We start from the raw sequence: 23,636 nt of genomic DNA, 5'->3' as shown, positions 1-23,636 counted from the left end.
TGCTACTTATAAAAAGGCTTCCATCTCCAAAAAGAAGCAGCTTGAGGTCCTGCTCCTCTAAAGCAGCAGGCAGAACGGAGTTCAGCATCGCTGTGCCACATAAGCAAAAACTCTGGGTGAGCAGAGTCCTCCACAAGTATTAGGAAGAAAGCCTCCAGCCCACAGTATCTGTTCCTTTACTCTTACCACCACTGGAAGGCTGTATGAATGCAGAATATGCATGTCTGAGGCAGCATATACTTAAGCCTCATGCTAATGAGGTAGCAGGTCAGCTCTTATCCCTTGGGATTCACTCCTCCAGCTAGGCAGGAGCAGTCTGGCAGAGGTGCAGTGGCACTCGCTGATGGAGGATTGCTCCCTGACCTATTCAGCACTTTCACACTCATGCCAAGCAGTCTTTGTCTGCACTACAGATTATCAGGCTGTTACAGTCCTATCTGCCTAATGAGAGCAGGAGCAAAATGGGATTGGAGCTTTCCAGAGATTCTTATTAAACTGATTTGGATCCATATTCAAAACAAAGCACTAGAAAATAGAGAGTGAGATGTTACGAAACATGCTGTGGAGTTCTCACCCTGGAAACCTAGATTCAAAGCTGCACCTGTTTATCACTGGGCAAGAATAAACCTGTACCTTCCTAGGAGCAGCAATACAATCTATATCCTTGGTCAGTTTGAGCAATATCCAAAGCCCTTCATTACATACCTGGGAATTTTGAAAAATAAGCTTTCCTGTATTTGTTTCCATTCTCATCATTCCAGAAGTGTGTAGGCTGACAGGGAATAGGCTTGGTACAAACCAGCTCTCCACTTTCGCCCCAAACTGGTTTTCCTGTTTACAAAGAAAGAGGTATTTTCTGCATTTCCCTTCTGTAAACAACACAGTACCAAAGCAAAGAACATCTACAGTTATTACTTACATGCCAGATGCTGATGTAGATATGAGATGAGCCGTGACTGGTGGTCTTAACAGCTTGTGTTCAATTCCCAAAATCAACCCTATCTTAACCTCAGTTAACTTTAGGAGAGTTAGACCACAGGGTGGAAGCCACCCTAGCATCCACAGCAACACAGCAAATTAGCACACACACCAGAGGCTAGAATTTGGTCTTGATGTGCTTTAGCAGAGTAATGGAAAAGGAGAGCCTTTCTACACATTGATTATCTTCACTAGAGTCCTGTACGACCCAGATCAGACGGATCCAGATGCAGTTTTTGTGCAACATGTTTCCAAAGTGAAATCACCCATTTAACAGCTGACTGTTTACCCACCTGACAAAACTTAACATCATGTAACTACTGAATTTCATAAGTGTGCATAATATTTTGGATAACAGTTACCTTCATCGTTCCATGCTTCTACAGCCATCCCAAGATTTCTGGCCTGAATTTCTCCTTTGTAAACTGGAATTGTAACGTTCTGACCCATGAAACATGAAATGATATCTGTCCCACCTACAATAAAAGAAGACCATTTAGAATACACAGTACTTTTTGGAAAAACCAGAACTGAAAACTACATAAGAACTCTAGAACAGCAAACTGCCACCTTTGCCAAATGCTTCTGATCCACATTAAGCAGCATAGAATAGACAGTATTATCTAGGATGTTATGTGGCTTTTAACAAAAGAAGGTTTCTTTTCTTACTTTGTATGTCTTTTTATACGTGTATGCCCTTCATGCAGAAATAGTCCTTAAGGCATAACTTTCCTGCTTCCAACAGTTTCTTTAACCTCATTTAAGGAAACTCCCATTTATATGAGAGAGAGAAAGTAAACAGGCCCTAGTTTACAGACTTAGATATTTAAGATCACTTAGAAATGTTTTTTTGTTTGTTTTCATTAAAGTAACCAGTCAAGCTATTTCACTCAATATTTACTTAGCTTTTATATCTTATTCTCATTAGCAGAGGGGGGGAGAAGCCATGCCTATAGGATGAACACTTATCTTAATAAAAATAGGTACTGTCAAAGTGCTTACTTAACTGGAATATTTATAGTCTTTCTAGAACCTCAAGGAAGTAGAATTGTAAGACACAAATCAATCACATTAGCTTTACTCAAAAACAGTCTTCTGCATTTGAGACTACTAATGTCTTATAAACAAGTAGCAAGTTCAAGATTCAGCACTACTCTAAGACCAGAGTCAGAGGTGACTTCGGTAGCTGAATAGTCAGACTTTAAAAATCAAACTAAACAGAGTTAAAAAGCCCTTTGAAAAAGTCAGTCCTCATTACAAAGCAGAATGAGGAGTTCTGTGGTGGACCTTATGTGACTAGAAGTTGCACCAGCTAGCGCTCCTCACAACAAACTGCACAGTATGTGGGCTTGATATTTCTCTAATTATATAATTTACAAAAAAATCTGTCTGCAGTGCCAATTACTTGGCACAAAAGAATTGAAATGGGAGCATGGAAAAACCTCTCCAAGAAGTATATTCTGCTAAAGTCAGCTATTTGCCGAACAGTATGTTCTGTAGGTTAATAGACTCCTTTCTTGATCTCACCCTGCTACCTCTCAGGACAGCCAGTCAAAATAAATGATCCTGCTTTAAAAAAGCTAAAACCCAAAACATTCACCATGTCAGAAACATACCACCTAAACAGCCTTTGAGTGCAATAAGCTTCGTTATGGCACACTGAATTATACAGAAAATCTCTGCACTAAAAAGACAATTAATTCCAGTTTAACTATAACTAAGCCTGAATGATGCAAGGCTTAAGCTTCCCAAATATATATCAGCAAACAAGCAAGAAGGAAACGCACAGCCAGTGAATAGAATCAGTAAGATCCGTGCAGCATTAGAGCATCACCTGAAATGGATCCCAAGAGGACACTGCTTTTTATGTGTTTGTAGACATACTCATAGCTTTGAGATTTGAGCGGTGATCCTGTAGACAGTATAGTGTGGAGTGTTTGGAGATTGTGCGTTTCACCTTAAAAAGTAGGAAATGAACAAAATAGGTTAAAGGTAGAATTTTGACAAGAGTTTGTAGCTATTTGTCACTACAATCCAGAATAATTAAAGGACTTTGTGACAAGATACAGGGCCAGAACCTGGCAAGGAAATGCAGGAGGGAGGATAGAAAGGATTCAACAGCTTTTTGAAGCTTACATGGTTTTAAATTTTTCTCTTCTAGCACAGCCAGCCACTTTGCACCCGTTCCAAGGATGGTGATCCTAGAGGGGAAAAAAAGTTTAAATGTTTTGCATATTTAAATATACTAAGATTCTAAAGACCTGCAATTCCCACTGCAGTAAGCAGAGGCTGTTAGCAACATTGTACATTGATTAGTCAAGCAATGCAGTCTTTTAAAGCTAAGTGCAAGGCACATCCTTTTGAGCAATCAAAATTAGTCAGATCACATGTCATTCCTGCAGCTTTGAAACTTTTAATTCTATCTTTAAATATTAAGCAAAGCTTTCCCACCGCACAGAAAACATTCACTTTCATTTACAGGAATTTGTAACTGCAGAACACTCCAAAGACATCACAAAATGTTATAATGTTTACTTCATTAATGGGCCTTAATTGCCACTAAGTTGTTTAACACAAAACTGCTGCCTTGTTACACTCTCGCATATAAAAATTTTGCCATGCTGCCTTGTTACACTCTCGCATATAAAAATTTTGCCATTTCATGGCACAGTTTAACAAAGAATACTTCACTTTGAAGAAAGCAGCCAGTGATTTTCTTAGATACCTGTTCAGTTTCCACTGATGAAAGTCTCAGCTGCAGGTGCCTAACTGAACATGAAATTTGGCCTAGCTAACTGAACAATTGAATTCTGCGCTTGCAAAAAGTGTTTTTAGAGCTCTCCAGTACAACATAATTAAAACTTGAAACAAAGGCTGCACCCCTTCCTTACTCTATCAATGGAAGTGCTAGTTTAATCACAGCATCATTAAGATTGGAGAAGACCTTTAAGATCATCAAGTCCAACCATCAACCCAACACCACCATGCCTCCTAAACCATGTCCTGAAGTGCCACGTCTACACATTTTTTGAATACTTCCAGTGATGGTGACTCCATCACTTCCCTGGGCAGCCTGTTCCAATGTTTAATCACTCTCTCAGTAAAGAAATTTTTCCTAATATCTAGTCTAAACCTCCCCTGGTGTAAGCTGAGGCCATTTCCTCTCGTTCTATTGCTAGTTGCTTGGGAGAAGAGACCAACAATGTTTCTGCTGACTTTCAGGAAATCCTCTACCCTGCTTTCTGCTAATTAATTTTATATTACAGCAATAAACTCACTCAAGAAAATGCACAGAGGCAGGTAGGGGATACCATCTGAGCGCACAGAACACAGGCAGTATGTACATCAATAGAACTTAGAATAAGATCCTGCTATCTTTGCTTTTACTCCAAAGGCAAGACGGAAGGTAGAACAGCTCTTGAGACACAGTTTCAGACAGAGAGACGGCTATTCCAACACTATCAAAAGGGGATGTCTTCCTTTGCCATTTAGGCAGATGACAGTTACTGAGAAGTTGCCACCTCTTGGGTAGGGACAGGGACAGGCTACTTGCACAAACACATCGGTGCATAGAGCAATTTGTCAGGTATGTGGGAACAGCACCGTGAGAGCCCACAGAAGTACACTGCTCCTCCAGTTATCATGTACAACAATCATGTGAACTATTTTTACCCTTGTGAAAACTCTTAACTTTCCTTCCATGCTTCAAATGAGTGCTTATTTTACAGCTAGAATACATAATGCTTCTCTGTTTATTTTTAAGCTCTTTGACACTTCCTCTACAGCACATGTAAAGCCTAATCTCCTATTATTTCCTTCCAAATGCTACATAATTGGTGGATGGTGACTAAATAGAGTTCACTTGAACAGATCTTTAACTGATGTCCACATAAGTAGTTTGAGATATCTTAATGATACTGTAAGAATATGCTATCTGAAGGAAAGTATGGCACATCTTCAGAGAAGTAAGGTAGTCTTAACATGCTGAAGGCCTTTTTTTTAAATATGTAACATATGACTGAGTTGGGAACAGACTGCATTATGAAGTACCACACAGATGGCCACCACTTTTAGCACCAGTTTACAAAAGTGAGACATGCAGACACATTTCAGTTATCTTCACTTACTTTTGGTACGTAGAAACAATGGTTAAAAATAAGCTGTGTTATTTCTTGATTCTAAATTTTTGCCTGTTGTTCTACTGGGGCTTTTTTTGGGCGGGGAGGGGTGTCTTAAGTTTGTGGTTTTGTTTTGTGTTGTGTTTGGGCTTTTTTACTGACAGCATTCTGCTAGGCATTAACCTTCAATTATAATAGCCAGAGACAAAATGTCAGTCTTTAAATATTACATGTCATGAAAGATAAAGTGAAGTTTAAATTATTAATTATCAAGAGTTAGAAAGTGAATCTTTTGGCATCTACTTTCCACCACAAATTAATTCATTTTAATTCTCAATTAAAAATGACACTCATTATTTTACCAGTATTATCAAGATCTACTCCTTTTATCAGTTGGCAAAACGGTAAAGTTACAAAAAAAAAAGTCCAAGTTCAACCAGTGTACAAAGCTAAATAGCACCACAGGATTTTACAGCTATTTATCCGATACCTGCCATTTCTCTAGGCTTCAAGAAAGAGGGCACTGTGAGCCTTTTTAGACACAAAAAACTGTATAAAACAATTAACAAACAGCTCAACAGGGAGAATTAGGCATTATAGATTAAAAAGCAAACTATGAAAATATAAGTAACCCTGCTGAGCCTTTCCAGTCAATTTATGTCTTTAAGTCAAAGTGCTATATTGGGTCTTATGTTGAGTCACTTGAAATAAAGGATTCTTATTTTCTGGGTGTGCTGAGAAACTACTCTTCAGGTTGCTCCCAGTTACTGCCTTTTGAAAAGGCTGCTCTTGAAAACTAACTATTGAACCAAAATTTTTTGTTTGCCTGGAATCCAAACACTTGATTCAAGTTTGAAACAATCATCTCTCTCTCTCTTCTGCTCTCTCTCAAAGACTGTTTTAGTACAAAGTTTTAAAAAGTAGTTCCACTCAAGGCTAAGCCAAAAGATAAACTATGTCATGCTACATACTAGTTTCTGACCAAGACAGTGACACCTTTAACGAGGTTGCTTGTATGCAATCATCATAACAGGAGCAAAGACTGTTACCCTTACATTTAATCTTGTTTACATACCCTAGTCTGTCAGTCAAGTCCCAGAGCACATTTGGTGATGGAATTAGAGGAGATCCATCATACAGGACCACTGAAGCTCCTGTAGCAAGTGCAGTCACTAACCAATTCCACATCATCCAGCCAGTCTGGAAAAAAAGAAGATACCTACGTTAGCTTCTAACTTTGTCAGCTAGCCGTCCGCTTTCCTGGCAGCTCTATCACAGGATCAGGAGCATTACTTGCTGTCACATGCTGGTAGAAGAGCTACAGGCAACTAGAAAGTGATGGACAGGTGTAGCTTTTGGCCAAATCATCTGGATCAAAGCGTGCTCCTTGCCCTTATGCAAAAGGTGTCATCTTCCCCTCCACTTTCCTTGCCCAAATTTTTCCTGCTTTAAGAAACTCTTAAACCAACACCTGAGTTTATGCTCATCTCTGTTGATTACATTTAATCGTATTCTTCAGGAATCTGAAATTAAGGCTGGAGCACTGTTTGTCATCTCACCTGCCCCAAGACTGGATCAGCCACATGTTCCTGATGGATGTTCATCTAACTTAGCCTTAGAAGCACCTAATGAGATGGGGATTCCATGCCTCCCTGTACACATACCTTTAAAGAATGAGTCAAGAGACAGGACAACTTTGGGACAAGGTAATTATAATGATTCCTGCATGGATTTATTACAAACTGACTAGTAGTGTTACAGTTCAGAAAGGAACTCATGAGGAAAGGCATTAGCCCTCTCAAACTGTTACAGTAATAGAAGACTTTGGAACAATCTTCTTTACTACAGCATTAGAAAAAACCAGCACATAACTGAACCCTACATAGATCAGTTTTATTCCCTTTCCTTCACTAAACTTAGAGTTGTACAGCTTCTTTCCTCCCCACCAAAACAAAGACCTAACAGAAATTCTCATCTTCAGTATGGTCAAGCCTTGCATGACACAAGAAGGTGGAGCCTGTTTTGCAGGTGATATTGATGAGGTAGTTAAATCTAAGATATTGTAAAAAGCAATCTGTTCTCCTCACTAATTCAATCAAACATTTAACATGGCTTTGACCTTTCATCAGAAAGGTCCCTGTTGCATTTTATTATTCCACCTGATTTTTTTAAACTCAGTTAAGTAGGCCAATCCCTTGCAGAGCGAAAATAAAAGATACATTGAAATGTACCGGTTGTAGGAAAAGCTCTCCCACCTTTATAAGAAAATTATATTGAAATGTTTTTTGAAATGCCTTAATAAGCCACACTTACCGTTGTATAGTACATAACAACATCATTGCTGGTCATGTTGCCATGAAGAATATGTTCCTTCAGATGCTGTATTAGTGTACCCTGAAAAAACACAGTGAAAAGAAAAATATAAGTTCACATAAATGAAAAGCAAAACTCTGACAGCACGTTAAGACTTCAAAAAACCCTAATGTTGTCAATCCTTTGCAGGATGTACTCCAGAATTACAGGCAAATATTTCCTTTTAACCACAGCTAAAGTAAATTCCAGGGCCTATCTACAGCAGCAGCAACTGCATTCTCCATTTTCTCACATAACTAATCAGCGTCTCTCATTAGACCTCAGCAGTTCCCACTGCACATCACTTGTAATCCATGGAATAAAGAACTTCCTTCACTTCGAACTCTGCCCAGCCAGAGTTGCAGACTACTCCATGCCGGCTATAATTTTAACAGCATGCTTTTACCAGTCAGATTTTCCAAGCTAAGCCCTTTGACAGTTTCATTTTCAGTATATCTAGGCAACTGGGAGGAATGAAGGACCTAGAGCTCTTATGGACTGCAGCAGCTGCTATACGTTAACTCTCTTTACCCAAGCTATCTTATCTATCAAGATCTACGAGATGAAAGACGAACTATACACATCTCTTGTAAACATTGAAGTGACTAGCAATGTGAAAAATCTCACTGCTCAAAGCATCGATATTAATGTAGTTAAATATATTACTTCCTTTTCTCTTTTGTTAGAAATGCCACTGAAATACCTTTCTGATCATCATTAAAGCATAACTTGTTAGTATGAACAAATTTACAAACTACTTCACTAAGTCACATCACTGCAGTGACAAATTAATGTGGTTGATTTTAAAATAAAGATGTTTTTTGCATTTATGCAAGGACTTAGAGTGGAACTATTAAGAGTCTCATAAGCACGAAACAAGATTTATGCTGAAGGAAAATAGATTACAGATGAACATTTGAAATGAAAAAGAAGAGTCATTAAACTGGCACACGCTTTGGGAGAAAAGGCAGAAAACATTAAATAAAAATAAAGGAGTAAATCTTATTTTCTCTTTGCTACTCAAAGGAGCCAGGTCTGAATTCACCTGCTACTGTTTGAGTACACTAAGCTGTAACAATGCTGCCACCTAGCTATAACTACCTTTTAAAAATAATAAAAAATATTTGGTATTTAGAAACACTGTGTCTAACTTAACAGTTAAGGTTGTCAAAAGAGTTGCAGATGTTAACATAATTACTCCATTTATAAAAGTAAGGACATTGCATCTGCAGGAGAATCTGAAAGAGCCAGACAAAGTAGTGAAATTAAAAGTCAAATTCAATTAAAATAAGTATTGGCTTTCTTTTTCTTCCATTTAGTTGTTGCTCTTCCACAGTTTTGGAGCCAAAAGGAAATTTTTTAACAATTACTTTAGGTAGAGGCTATGAACTATTCTCCTACAAAATCTGGTAACTCTGGAAACAAAGGTATTGCGGTAGAAGGCATAACTGTTCTAAAGAGCTAATGGCCCAAGATGCTCTCTCAAGTTTCTTTACAGGACTTGTTTATTTATAGCACTTGTATGACCCTCAAAGTAAATCCTAAGCACTTAGCATTTCATGATACAGATCCGGTAGCCGATAAAAACTTACTGGTCTGCTTGTCTTTATTGGGCTTAACATACAGCTGATAAAGTGCTGAGCATCTGGAATGTCAAAAATCAGTAGGCACTGTGTCTCCTGAGCCACACTACCAGCACGTAAGGGACCAGTGCTAAGCGGTTACACAGCTGAGAGAGAGCAGCTACTCATGGCTGCTGGTCCTGGTCTCAAACCAGCAGTGTTCTCTATACAGCACTGAGAAACAGTCCGAGCACAAAAAAACCTCAGGGCAATTTGCCTACAGTTAACACAAGAAGTCTGCAGCAGCACAGCTATTTAAGCCCAAGTCTTGAGCATCCTTACAATGGATACAAACAAACTGATTAGGATTTTGCCAAAAGAATTCTCTCCCTACATAGTTAGGAATATGGAATAACTGAAAAGGAGCCTGTATGAATGGGGTAAGAAGCAGAACCAACGTTTTTAGTACTTCAGAAAAACAATTACTCACTAATGTTCTTCAATAACCCTCCAAATGTCTTTCTGTAGCACATCCAATTGTTCAGTACAATACAGCTTTGCTTCCAAGACCAGAAAAATCTTACTCCCTCTGAGGCACTACTTTTTAAATCATCTGCCATGACCTGGCTTCATTTTCCTTATTTACATACGCTATTATACTCTGTTTCAAGAAAACAGTATGTGCAGAGAAAACAGACTAGAAACATACTGCAGAATTAGATAAACTGAGCTGTGAATCTAAAGCAAGCTGCCTATTAGCATCTCTAAGACCAGTACAGTAACAAAACAGCATTGAAGCACACTGCAAATAAGCAATAATTGAGGTGTCTTTACTGAAATGTCATCTCTTCTTGCATTTTTAACTATCACAATCAAACTTTGGTTATTGAGGCTGGAAAAGGAGACAAAGACCATGGGCTAATTCTGCTTTTGTCGGAATCAGTGAGAATCCTCCTGTTAATTACAGTAGAAACAAGATTAAGCCAAGAGCAGGGGAACTCAATCAAGCATGCAGAAGACATCTAAGAATTTCTTTGCATGGATTTTATTGTAGACCCTATTCAAACTGACACATACAACGCATGCAACCCAAGGAAGCCTCTGATGCAACAATTTGCCTTTAGGCCAGAGGTGTCAGCACCAGAACTTAAGGGGGAAAAAAAAATTACCCTATAATACAGGAACCACAGAGCTTCTCAGCAGGAACACAGAATTCTCATAAATAACATATCCTATTCAAACAACCATTACATTCTCTCCTCCCCAGCAATGATGAGTAGTCTGTACCTAAGCTCTAAGGTAGCTCTGTATGAACTGAAAAGATGATTAAGAGGCATGATTAAGGGCAAGCTAAGCAGCCATACAGATAACATGGGAAGAGAAAGAACTTTAAAACAGAGAAAAGTCCTGTTGTCTGATCTACATCTGTGTTTTTCATCTCCCTACTGTTTATCATGCATCACTGAACAAAACACCTGTCTTGTTTTTGCTAATCCATCTTTGCAAGTACTTAACCAGTCTAAAGCCAGCACAGCTTCAAAACAACTGTCAAACTTCAAAAATATACCACCTTCTTTCTTCTTCACAAACATAGGATTTGTATCCCAAAGGGACCATTTTATGCATCACATGCTGCCTGGTATGATCGCCTATTGATAATATATAAAGCAAGAGTCTTTACAGGCAGCATGGGATTTGTCTGTGGGCAAATGCTCCAGTCCTTGCCATCAAGGAGAGGCGAGAACGCACACACTGTGGGTGTAACATCAAAGCGATCCTCAGGCTACCTAGACAACTCTACAGCCAGTCTCACAAGATCCTCATCCTGACTTTCAGAGCAAATAGCAGAAACAATGGACAGTGGCTATAGTTGTGCAGCTGAATTTATACAAGTTGGTACAAATATGTTAGGCAACACATTCTGCCTGCCTTCAGGGGAAAAAACACTGCCTCTTATTAAGGACTCTACTAATGGCAGAGTTAAAGTTTCAACACTTTGCCTGACTGCTGGAGTCCCTTCCTGAACTTTAGTTTAGAACATGAATAGTAAATGAAAAGCACGTGAGCACAGGTGGTTTTGGCAGTAGCGTCATATATACCTTTAGTCATAACAAGCCACTAAAGCAAATCTTCCATTCAAAGCAAAACCTACATGCAAAGAGATAGTTAACCTTCTGGCTTCCTTAAAAAAAGAGACTGATGAGGATGACATGCTCTGAACTGAGAAACATAGGGAATAAAGTTTAAGGTCAAAAAAATTCTAGGTAAAACCTGCAAGCTGCCTATGGGCCTCAACTTGACAGTGTCCAAAAATCAGTTCCAAGCACCAAATTCAAGTTCTTTGGCCTTCTTTCTACAAGTATCAGTTGGGCCAGTTCTACTAGTGCTTTTGTGACACGCACTTGCTCCTAAGAAAGAGCTGAAATCTGAAAGGTCTCCACACCAATCTCTAAACCAAATTATTTTATATCCTTAATCATCCATAGTTGCCTTCAGTCACATGCAAATAGAAAGTTTCATTGCAAGTTACTGAAAAACTGTCAGCAATTCTTCCTTAAAGTACATTATGATAAGATAGAGGAAGAATATAACCCAGGTAGTTATACACAGATAGTGCAGCTCCAGGACGGAAGACATACCCCTGCTGAATGAACCATACATTTTGGTGCCCCTGTTGTGCCTGATGAATACATGATAAAGAGAGGATGACTGAAAGGCAGCTGTTCAAACTCCAGCTGGGGGGCCTGGTCTCCTTTCCCGGTAGCAAGGAAGTCTTCTAAAAAGACACTGCATAGAGGAGAATAAAGGAACATTTCAGAATTATTTTTTTTAAAAAGCATTACCCCAGCCCATATATAAGATTAACTCTGTATCCATCAGTTCTTTTACAATAAACTATATATATTATTTTTATTCCTAGTCTTTCTGCTCCATTTGAATTGCTAATTGTTTTTTTTCCTTTTTCTGATTTAAAATAAAACATTAGTATAATTTTGAGATGTAACACAACAAAATGAACCCGATAAATCTGCACCTATGATCAACTGCTAGTCTTAACAGCTCAAAGCAGACTGGAACAATGTGGCCCTCAACACAAAATCTGGAACTCAACCATTTCCAAAAGGTATCTAACATTTAATCCAGACCAGTAAATAAGCAAAACAAATTATCTCTGAAAATGTCACTTAAATTATTAATTGTTAATTTCTGGAAGCCACTTTCTTCTCCCTGATATACCCTATTGAATTTTGTCTTCAACTGAGAACCATTAATACCAAAAGATGTTTTGTAAAAGCAAACATCTGCAGCAACATACTACTTCTGTTTTCAGTGTGAAGCTGGACCCACATTAAGAAATCTAATTTTTGCAAATTCAAGAGGTCAGGCAGTTTCAATAGCTACCAGCATCCATCATCATCCCTAGTTAGGACAGTCACAGCTCAAAAGCTCCCATTACCTGTTTGGAATCTTAGAAATATCTATGGTTTCTTTTGAGGAGACATATGGAATCACGACCACTTTTTTTATATCGGGAAGCCCTGGAAGAAAGACGGAAAAAAAAAATCATTTCCTACATTCAGTTACATAAAGGTCTTTTCTGTCTGATTGGATTGTATACTGTAAGGCACTAAGTAAAAGAAATAATTCTGATGCACCAAGTATCCGATATAGTTTTAAATGTTAATAAACGCCTAAAGACTAAATTGTTACCTAAGATACAATCACCTCAATGTTGCCAGCCTTTTAAAAATACATGTGTAAATCTGCAAGCTTTAGTGTTGTAATATCTCTTCATTTGTCTTCAGCAGCACTTCACTTGGGCTTAAAAAAACCCTGTATTATTAGTCCCTGCTGCCCCACTTATACTGCTGACTAATTTATGATGATATATTTGAGCTATGCTAGCAATAGACTGTTAGAATTACACAAAAGACTGGTTAGTTTTACTCAAATCCATTCTGAAATTCTAAGTGGCCACAGAGATACTACAGAGGAGGAAGGACAGCAACAAGCACTCAAAAATGTCACTTAGTGGCAGTGCAGGCTTTGAGGGCTCACAGAACTACAGCATAACTAAGACTAGATGGCATGCAGTGAAATACCTTTTACCACACTAAGCAGCTTTTCCAAGTGGTTATGTGCTTTGCCATTGTATACAACAGCTTCAACAGAGAAGATGAGCTTAGGCTGAATTTGGGAAAATCTGTCCAGTACACCCTAGGAACAAAGAGAAAAACAAGTTAAAAAAGTGAAATTGATTGCTACAGTAGGAAAACCCACCGGATGTTAAATGCAAACCTCAATTCAAGCAAGGAATAAGGACAGGATTTAGCAGGAGAATTGTTAAAAGGCTGCCCGCTTGCCTTTCACTCACCCCAAATCTTTAGAGTACGACAGGTTTGTAACAATGTGTTTCGTGACCCCCAAATATATCAACCAATAACAAAGATAAAATCACCACAGATGACAGACCATATGAAGGATCAAGTTCACAAAGCTATCAAAGCAGTTCAAAAGCCACCTTTAGAATCAGACTTACAAACTCATCTAAAGAGGATAAGCACCTAACTGACGTGGGCGGGAGTCAGGCACTTAATTTACTTGAAGGTCCACAAGACTCCCGTTGGCATCTGCAGGCGAGCGCCCTGCACACCCCTGTAAATTGCCCCCGGTGCTGCGTCGGCAATGTACTGGTAGTCGCCTAGTCTGGGTGGGGGGAACCGACAGCCACCGGTCTTCTGGCAGATGCATTTATCATATGGTAAAGTGGCACCTCACGTGAACTGGCAGCTTTGTTCTGCTGCGATTAACAAAGGAAACTGTACCACTGATTTTTACCAGAACAACTGGATTTAGAAAACACATACATACTAAACTACCACCGCTCCTTTAAAACCTCTGGGGCAGGACACATTCAAATGCTGTATTTTCAGGTCTCTCCTTCAGCTTACACTGTTTTCAGGAATTTACCATAGCTATTATCACATTTGAGAGAAAAACCCTTCTGGCATTTTTTTTCCCACGTACACTGCATGCAGCAGCCTACCAGAAATGGATCTTTTTGTATTCAACAGCAAGAAGCTAATCCTTTTAGTAAAAGCTCTCAGCACACAGTAATTTTTATCCCTCTCTAGCTACATTACTTGAAACATTAAGAACTACAAGATTACTCAATACTGTAAAATTGTCACCTAACTGTTCAAGAACAGTCTCCTAAATCATGTTGCTAAAAAAAAAAAAACCACCAGACTTCAGTCATCTGCTTATTCTTCCTTTCCAGCATTCTTTATTCTTCTGTCTCCTGTTTTGTCCTCTACTTTGCAGTCAAAATGAGAGACAAATTATTACCAAATCAAAAGACAAATGCAAGAACATCACAACCAACTAATCTGTATTAAACTCCTCCTTTCCAAGCTGGGCTCATCAGGGTTGCAAGAAAATCTACTGCAAAAGTATGGAGATCCTGTCCTGGCAACTTCTCCATGTTGTCCTTTTAGGAAAGCTCACTAAACACCACAGGTAAGGTACAGGGATATGACTAAACTTAAATATGCAACTGTCTGTTGAATATGTCACTTTCTAACAGCTTTCTCTCCTACTACCTGAAGATGCTTCTCCTCTTCCTTCTTCATATCCTAAGAAAATACAATGCCAATGCATTGACACCTAACTTTAACAATTTAAGAAAATCCCCAGAAACAGTTTCAGTGGCAGAAAAAGCCACTGAATGCATTAGCTAACAAACTTAGAAATGTAGATTTAATTAATACATGAAAGTTACCTTCTAAAGGTGTATGAAATCTGATTTCCCACTATCTTAGTTATCTTAGCATACCCACTTCTTCGTACCATTTCTGAAGAACGGAACAAGCAGCCAAGTTACACACAGAGCATGTATACACACACACACACTAAGCACAGAGCATACATACTCCATACTAACGGTACTCTAAAAGAAGAATCAAATCTGAAGAGAAGCGTGAATCAGAAAGAGATGACTACAATTCTCAGGGTCTTACTAATCCTGCTAACACACCCAGTTGGATTCATTAGCACTGGCAGGATCAAATCCCACAGGGTAGCTTGATGTGATACAAAGGGAATACAAACAGATGGAACATGTAATTGCTACACTGGAACTTTAATCCAACCAGATGGCTCAGCAAGCAATTGCTTTCAGGAAAAGCTCAGGTATACCAGATATGGCTCATTCTGTTTGGTGAGCCTCAAATCCTGTACTAAAAATCATCCAGGGCTCCATGAATGGAGCTGCACTGACTTTGCTAGGGCTCACCAAAGGTTTCTCACATAGTTCTAAGAGTAGAGGCCCTTTTATACTTACATATCCAACAATTTCTTATGCACAGGCCAAAAAGAACCACTTTCCTATTAATACACCTAAATGGGTAACAGGGACTAGAGAAATGAAGCAAAAGCTGCCAAGAGTGGCATTCTGCGTGGGAGGGAGCCCACTGGTTCTCTGACAGCAGATTTCCTGAACACTTGCAAAGCCTTTGGATGTATGGCATTCAGAGCCTGCAATGTGTAGGCAGTTCTGAAAGTGACATTTCTAAGCTTCACAAAACATATATACACAATTGGATTTGAAATGTTGAAAATGCTACACTATTTGCCAAAACACAAACAAAATTTTCATTTATGTTAACAGGACTAATGGAACTGCACAGAAGGAGGAGTATCTTTTCTTTAGGGTGGAAGCCAATATCCCTGAGGACCTCTGCTGATGTCCCTCATGATTTTAGGGTTTGAATTCATGCCAACACATGCTGCCAACCCAAAGGAGAATAAATTATATCAATGGCACTGCTGCTCCAAGGCTAAGTTTCATTAAAAAACTATCACAAAAACTAAATAAAGCTGGGCACTGAAAGTAACAGCACATCAACATGGACAGAAAACATACCAGGGTTCTGTAATGCAAGCAAAATGAACAATCTTCCCCCAGACGAGATCAAATCACATTGCAAAGAAAATACTCCATACTGTCATTTTCTGAGCAAGCAGAAAGTATTTGTAAAACAGATTGATCATTACATGCTGTAATGATTTTTTTAATCATTTTTCCCCCCAATGATACAACCTCAAGCGTAGAAGTGGAATGTTGCTGCCCTCTAGCGCTAATCCAGACATGACAGTTCCATCCATTTAACCAACTACTGCGATTAAACACCAAGATTGAGGGTGTTCATATTATATTATATTATATATTACCTAAAAATTCTGGTATTTTGTGTTCTGCAATGCACAAACAGTACATTCTCCAAATGCTTTCATGCAAACCTTTAGATAGAAGAAAGGTTCAACACTCCATTTTAGAAGTTATTTATATCTGTTGCTGCTTATGATGTGTACTAAAGACTTTCCAAAGAAAGCAGAGTATGTTCCCAAAGTTTCCAGAGCACACTAATATCTCTTTGGATATCATGATAACTTTTACCATATTTTACACGCATTTATTCCTACACTAAAAAGAGTTAAACAGGTTAGTGGTATTAGCCTGAAATCCCTCAACCTTGTTGGCAAACAGCCTCTGGAAAAGACCAACTGGGGCATTTCTCAGTTTACCCACACAGGAGGCAGAGGAAGGGACAGTTTAGGCAAAGAAAACTGGAGTGTGGCTAAGCAGTGCCGGGAAAGATTTGGGAAGGAAGGACCAAGCCCCAGACAACTCTGTTGCACTGCTACTCATTTGCACATTTAATATAATAAAAGTTCACCAAGACTTTGTATTCCACCTGAAAATATCCCAACAGCGAGTTAGCTAAAGATACTCAAACTACTATGCTGAAAGTCATTACTGACAACTGAAAGTATGGGGTTTTGTTCAGTTTGTGGTAGCTACAAGAAGTCTGGTGTACCTGGCTGTGCCAAGAGGTGGCAGTAAGACTACAGTGAACAGAAGCTATCTGCCACTTTAATTTATCACCTTCACATTTGTCTGAAACACAATGATAGCTTTTCTGGAACACGCAATAAGGCTACTCACATTAATGCCAAAATCTGGTGATGTTGAACTCCAGATAGCACCAATACTTGCAGCAGCCAGCATTGCTTCCACCGCATGAATGCTGTTTGGTAAGTAACCTATGGCAGAATTTGAATGGTTAGAAATGGAAGAAAACTAAAAAATATCACAGCTTACAGTAACTATAATCTACACGAAAGCCAGTTTAAACAGATAAAAAAATCCTAGACTGAAGCATCCTTTAAATTCGTAATGTTCTCCTTTGAAGTAAAATCAGTTACGCAAGGAATTAGAAATAATTCCATTTATAAAAATAGTTGGTTTGTATCTACAAAGTTACTCCCAATTTAAAAAGGTTTCTGCTTAATTAATGAGACTTTCTGGATAAGAAGGCAGCATGCTCAAAAGAGGAACTGAGAAAGCAAGCAAGTTTGAGGATTGAACAGGCTACACGGAGACTGAGAATACAGCACCGTGCAGAAGAATAGAACAACTCCATAGAAACATAACCGTTAGGAGGAATGACTATCTGGAAGGAAAGATTATAAATACTCAGTCACTACAATATACATTGGTTTATACCATAAATAAAGCAGAGATTCAGATTTACAAAGCTAAACTTTGGCTGGTAGGCACTGCCAGAATCTTAAACACGAACAAGCAAAACCAGTGTCCCAGCTGATAAGGGAACAGTACAGTGGGACAAGCCCTGGAACATTCCCACATAAATGTAGCTCTTCAGGTTTATCTCATCAGCTTGCAGCAGAATTTAAAGATTCAAACTCACTTTATCAAGGCATATAGAAGAAATTAACGTCAAGAAAGTTAGATTTTCAATGGGCTCAACCTGAGCAACTCCTCTCCAGAAGGTACTGGGTGACAGACTGACTCTCAGCTGATCAGAATCCAACCCACAAATTAAAACATGCAACTGAAATTCACAAACTACACTAAAGTAGATCAAAGACCCGGAGTTTTGGATTATCCTTTTTAAGCAACTGAGAGATATCCAAGTACTGAAAAGGCGGCACAAGAAAGGTCTAATTGCAGTACTTTGACATCTAATTAGAACTTGGTATTTGAAAGCAAGCAACAAAAATGCTTTCCAACCCATTTAACAAAACTGGTGAGCACTGACAGCTCTTGAACCTCAGTGCAAGTCGCAGGTGCTCTGCGAGTATCTAGCAGAAACTCACTAGTGCCAGGCACCTTTCAAAGAAATGTATTTATGGATGTATTTTTCAGAACAAGAACTAAGATCACGGACCTTAACAGCAATTTCTGTCATGTTAACTTTATCAAGCAGGAGGGTACTGAGGTTTATTTTTGCCAGTTTCTCTACACACCTTGAAAATCCACCCTTTCATTCAAGTCTGTAAAAAGTAGACTTTAAAAATTTAAAGTCTTAATTTAGACCAAGATTTTTCTTCACAATTCAAAATCAGTGAAATCAGTTTCTTAAACCAACTCAATCACTTCAGTTAATCTCTAAGATGTTGTGCTTGGGGAGTAGCAACTTTGAAAACAGCATTATGACTTATGCACAAAAATTTCTGGATAAAAACACACGACAGCGAATAAAAACCTCATATCATGTTACGATATAAATTACTCCCTAGAACTGTCTACAGTTTGTGGCATTTTCTTCAGTGAAGTTCTTAAGGTCATAAAGTGCAGCAAAACCTCATGCCCATAAAGGCCCTGTTTATTTTGCTATTTTTCCCTTAGAGTGAAGGTTTATGATACAAGGTACAGTATCCCAAAATTTTAGTGATTTATCTTTAAGAGAAATCTTCCTTCCTGAACAATAATTTGAAATATATGAACTAAATGTCTAAGAATACTAAAATGTCATTTTGTGTGATGGAAGCAGTTCTTTAATTGATGCCAAGTATTTCCACTGAGCATTTCTTGGATGGGAGTATCAGCAGGCCAGAGTGCAACAAGAACTAAAAGATGTTTCTTCATGCTTTGGAACAGTTATTACCTTGCCATAGCTTACAAGCATCAGTTCTGTTATAAGAAGTCCTCCTCTTCACCACTCCTACAAAAGCCCTCGAGGCAAGAACACAAGTCTCTGCTTATGATTGCGAGCCAGACAATTAAATCATTACTTTAATTTTTCAGTTGGCTTTGAGGTGGTGGTTGAGTTTTAGAGGATATGAGCCAAAACTGCCAAAAGGTATGAAACACACAAGGCAACTTACTCTGCATTTCTGTATCTTTACTCAATCATTGCAGGCAGCCAGCCTGCTCACTGGGATTTTCACATATTTGTCATAACCCACGACACCAGGTATTATGAATAAAAATGTGGTCTGTTCTCGAAAGAGAGCCTCCAAACATAGCAACGTAAGAACTCATGTTACTTCTCTCAACAGCTCCCAACTCTAAATGACATAAATTACTTCTCCTGTCAGTCTTTCAGATTAAAACTGGATTCTCAGAAATAAAAATTATTTCTCTCTCTCTCACATCAGAGATTCTGCAAACCAATTACAGCAACTGCCATGTATGTGAGACTCCCTGCATTTGACTATGCAGTTGGAGATATCAACTGACTCCTCAAAGCATTCAGTAGGCTGACGCAGGTCATAAGTGTCTAAAACTTGATATGCAGGAATGTTGCTGACAAAGAGGATGACAAATCCAATTTTTAACTGGGTTCACATTAGGGGGTCACAGAACAGTGATGTATGTACAGAAGCTCTGTACTACAGAAGAATAATGGCCTAGTTCATTTAAATATTCATCATATATTTGTTCATATATTTAACTAGAGCCTCCATGTTCCTCAATGTGATATTTCAGCTAAGGATCAAAACTAGCATTTGTCAACCTGGGTAAAGTCTACAGAAAGTACTTCTCTATCTGTGTCTTAACTTATCCCTTTCTTGAAGCTGGTGAGAAAGGTGGAAACTACCTTCTGTTATTAGAAAGAAGAGGCTCTTCATACCCTCTTTGGGTGAACTAGAAAGCAATTGAATAGAGGGCTCAAAACAGGAGTTGGAAACCCAGCAACCAGGAATCCAGCGTGTGTCATACCAAGGGTCCTAGCAGCACTCCTCCTGACTCATTAAGTATGCATAAAATCTCCATAATAAAGAAATAAAAGCTTTACTTTAACACAAAACCTGTGGCAAATCTCTAAACAGGACAAGTGATATCTTGAAAACACTGCATAGATTTTTTTTTTTTTTTGAGAAGCACTTACAGCCTGATATGCTCAGGACAAGCATTTTCTGTCAGTTACTATTTACTTAATCTAGCATACACCAAGATTAAATTTAGATTTGTTTATTTACACTACAGCACTGTACCTACAGAATAGATGAAAACTGTAGTCAAAAAATTTCTGGTATAATCATGCTGGAAACTATGTCAAAAGTCTCATTTCTCAGAGTTCTGAGAACACATGCCCTGCAAGCATCTAATGCCTTCATGACATAGAATAAACGTGTACTCAGAAACAGAGGCATCCAAACATTTGTAGTCATCAGAATGAAAAAATCCCACCAAAACACAAAACCAAAATTGGACCCCTGCATCAAAAGATTTAGTTCACACCATGAAAGAATGCATCAGGAGGAAGCAAAGTAGGGAACTGCAACTGAAATGTCCTCTCAATGGCTTATACTATTGATCTACACCAGCTATCATTTCAAAGACCAGACTTTCAGTTTCTCCTTTTGATGTTAATGTAGCATTTCATACTCCTGTAAGACTTTAAAGTGGTCATCCTACCTAACATTACCATGGCCTGAGACTATTCGTAACCTGCTAATCTTCTTACAAAGCTAGCTTTAAAACCCACGTAAGCAACTAGGGCTAATACAGTTACTATAGATAAAATACGAGCTTTAAACAATGTAATTCATTGCGGTTTTGTTGAGGATTTTTTGTGTGAACACATGGGGAAGATTAGTTTGTTTTTAACAGCTGACTTATAATAGAAAAAAGCTGGCTACAGGGATATAATAGAAGCAACCTATCCAGAGATGAAAACCACAGATACTTCCAGTTTTATTTTATGCCTGCTGCAGTCATTGTTATTTGCCAAACAGATGGCCAGCAGGAGACCACAAGTACTTCACATTTGGATTTGTGTAGCTTGGATTAGGTATCATTATCTGTTTCTTCTAACTGTTCAAGCATCATTGACAGTACTGCAAGACATCTTTAGAAAAGATATATTTCACCACACATCTGCTTCAATTACATTTACTACTAAGTGCTATCTCCTTGGTAATGGAAAGGGAAAACTAGGATGAAATAAAGCTGAAAGAGTGCTGACGTTGCTGCCTGTCCGCCCACATTCACCTACCTCCAACTTTAACATACTATTACTGTCATGATGCAATCATAAACTGTATTGAACAAACTAAGGGATATGTTAAGTATAACGAAAAGCTAAAGTAGTCTTGTCTTAGAGGCATTAAAGCACGGAGATGAAATTCATAAGACGACAATGTTGATGGTCTTGCATATCATTCTAACAGCTCAAGATTTTAAGTGATTTTAAGAGAAAGTGGCAACAAAGGGCATCAGAACCTGGCAGGCTGAACTAGGTGTTAGGCAACTACAATAAAATAAATAAAATATCTCCCTTCTATTTAAAAGCTGATTTTTCAGAAGCTGTAAAAGCATGCCCTGTATTATTGCTACAAGCCAGATGAAGAATCACCCTTTCTTCCACCGCCTGCTATAAATTTGGGAACAAATTAGGTCCCAATGGATTTTGGCAAGCTTTGGAGAGCCTGATCTTTGGTATCATAAGCGAGTGTATGACTCAAACTTTCCCATCCAACACTCAACATCTCTCCCCCATTCCAACTTGGGATTTGGAAAAAAGCCTACAGCCTCAACCTCTGACTGATGTTACGGTTCAGCTCTTCCAAGGACTGCCAATATCCTCTGGCATAGGAGAGAAACACATGAAAGAAGTTGAGACCAAATTTTAAAAAATATATATGCATATAAATAGCTGGATTTCTTTCAAAGGGAAGCTCTCCCTAGATATGGGCTGCTGCCCAAGGCAAAGCAATCTGTCAGAGTCAGGAGTCTAGGACTGGGGGCACCAGGGGAAGGGAAGGAGAGGGAACTGCGCAACAGCTCAACTGATGGGAGCTGATAGGGGTTCATCTGACTGAAGATTACAAGGAAAAAGAGTCTCTCACCAACCAGGGTAAGAGGGCAGAGTGGAATCAAGTAGAATGTGAGAAATCGCCCACAAGAAAAAGCATGTGAAGACTCTGGATAATTTAGAAAGCTCTACCTGAGCCCAAAGACATACCATGATTTTAAGGAAACAAAGAGGTTGCATAGATTCATCAATCTTTTCTGCTGTCAAAAGTAAAGGGCTTTGTAAGGACTCCAAGCTCAATGCAAACCTGCTTCCACAAATAAGCTATAACTGCTTGTAAAGATGTGCTTAAGCAATTGAAACACCCAAGGGGCCCAGCACAGGTACTTGGTACCTGCAGCAGCTGGGCAGAAAGGGCCCTGCTGTGGCAGTGCCAGACAGGAAACTTGCTCAGGAAACGCACAAAAAGGCCAAGGGCAAAAACAGAGCTGCAGCTTACTCAAAGGAGAGCTTAACTGCACAGCTTTAGGGAGCTGGGATCCAAACAATGTTTTTCATTGTATTTTCAATTTATTTGTTTCCTCTTTTGTTTGTTTTGGTTGGTTTGTTTTTTAAACAGTGACACCACCAATAGCCAGAGACTGCAATTTGTACCTCTTGAAATCACTAAAAAAATCCTTCCAGGCTTCCTGTTGGGAGTCACACACATTTTCTCTCCCAAGACCAGGACATAAAAGTGCACAGTTAAAACCCTACCCTTTATGTGGAAGGAAGCCCTCACATTAAGGATGAATTTTCAACAAACTTGGTATTGACATCTTCTGCAAGCCTGTAAAACAACCGTATAAATAAGCAGTATCTCAAGCATACTATTTTATTCATATAATTTTTTTTCAAAGTATCAACTATGCTTTTTAATTTATTTAGTGAAGAGGTAAGCCAGCTGCCATAACCACAAACATGATTCAAGACTCAGCTAGCTTCCAGCTGTGCTAAGCAAAATACTGTCATTAACTAAATGGAACTATTAAAATTATGATAATAGATTAGCTTAATTGTTTGCACCACTTACTACAACTATATTTCAATAGCACTTTTTCTCCAGCTGCAAAGCTCACTTCCCCTACATAGCATACCTTACTAAGGACTGCTCACAAGATGAGCACAAAACAGCATCATGTTTAGTCTTTCCCCAAACACTGTATTTTTTACTGGTTTTCGTTAGAAGAACTCTAGCAGTGATAACCAGGTTACAAACAGGACTTTAATTTGCACCTTAGGGTGTGATTGTACCCCTGTACTCATCCCTGGTGAGTCTACACCTCAAATACTGTGTTCAGTTTTTGGCCCCTCACCAGAAGGATGTCGAGGTGCTTGAGCGTGTTCAGAGAAGGGCAACAAAGCTGGTGAGGGGTCTGGAGCACAAGTCTTACAAGGAACAGCTGAGGGAACTGGGGTTGTTCAGCCTGGAGAAGAGGAGGCTGAGGGGAGACCTTATCACCCTCTACAACTACCTGAAAGGGGGGTGTGGTGAGGTGGGTGTTGGTCTCTTCCCC

General features: G+C 38.9%; 1 protein-coding gene across 2 annotated transcripts in view; it reads right to left on the bottom strand.

The window, feature by feature from the left end:
• The window catches only part of AACS (acetoacetyl-CoA synthetase), a 43,865-nt gene that overhangs the window by 5,922 nt on the left and 14,307 nt on the right, over positions 1-23,636 (bottom strand). The window contains exons 5-14 of one of the 2 annotated variants that reach the window (XM_082007942.1): positions 17,019-17,116; positions 13,114-13,228; positions 12,468-12,549; positions 11,650-11,797; positions 7,410-7,490; positions 6,172-6,296; positions 3,115-3,179; positions 2,813-2,935; positions 1,341-1,454; positions 706-831 (exon numbers count right to left, since the gene is read on the bottom strand). In XM_082007942.1, coding sequence (XP_081864068.1) covers positions 706-831; positions 1,341-1,454; positions 2,813-2,935; positions 3,115-3,179; positions 6,172-6,296; positions 7,410-7,490; positions 11,650-11,797; positions 12,468-12,549; positions 13,114-13,228; positions 17,019-17,116 — 1,077 coding nt within the window. The remainder of the gene's footprint in view (positions 1-705; positions 832-1,340; positions 1,455-2,812; positions 2,936-3,114; positions 3,180-6,171; positions 6,297-7,409; positions 7,491-11,649; positions 11,798-12,467; positions 12,550-13,113; positions 13,229-17,018; positions 17,117-23,636) is intronic. The other variant, XM_082007943.1, reaches the window with a different exon arrangement.

This window comes from Phaethon aethereus, assembly GCF_964289735.1.
Source record: "Phaethon aethereus genome assembly, chromosome: 17".
NCBI classification, from domain to species: domain Eukaryota; kingdom Metazoa; phylum Chordata; class Aves; order Phaethontiformes; family Phaethontidae; genus Phaethon; species Phaethon aethereus.
The sequence above is the reverse complement of the archived record's forward strand: the minus strand, read 5'-3'. Positions and strand labels throughout refer to the sequence as shown.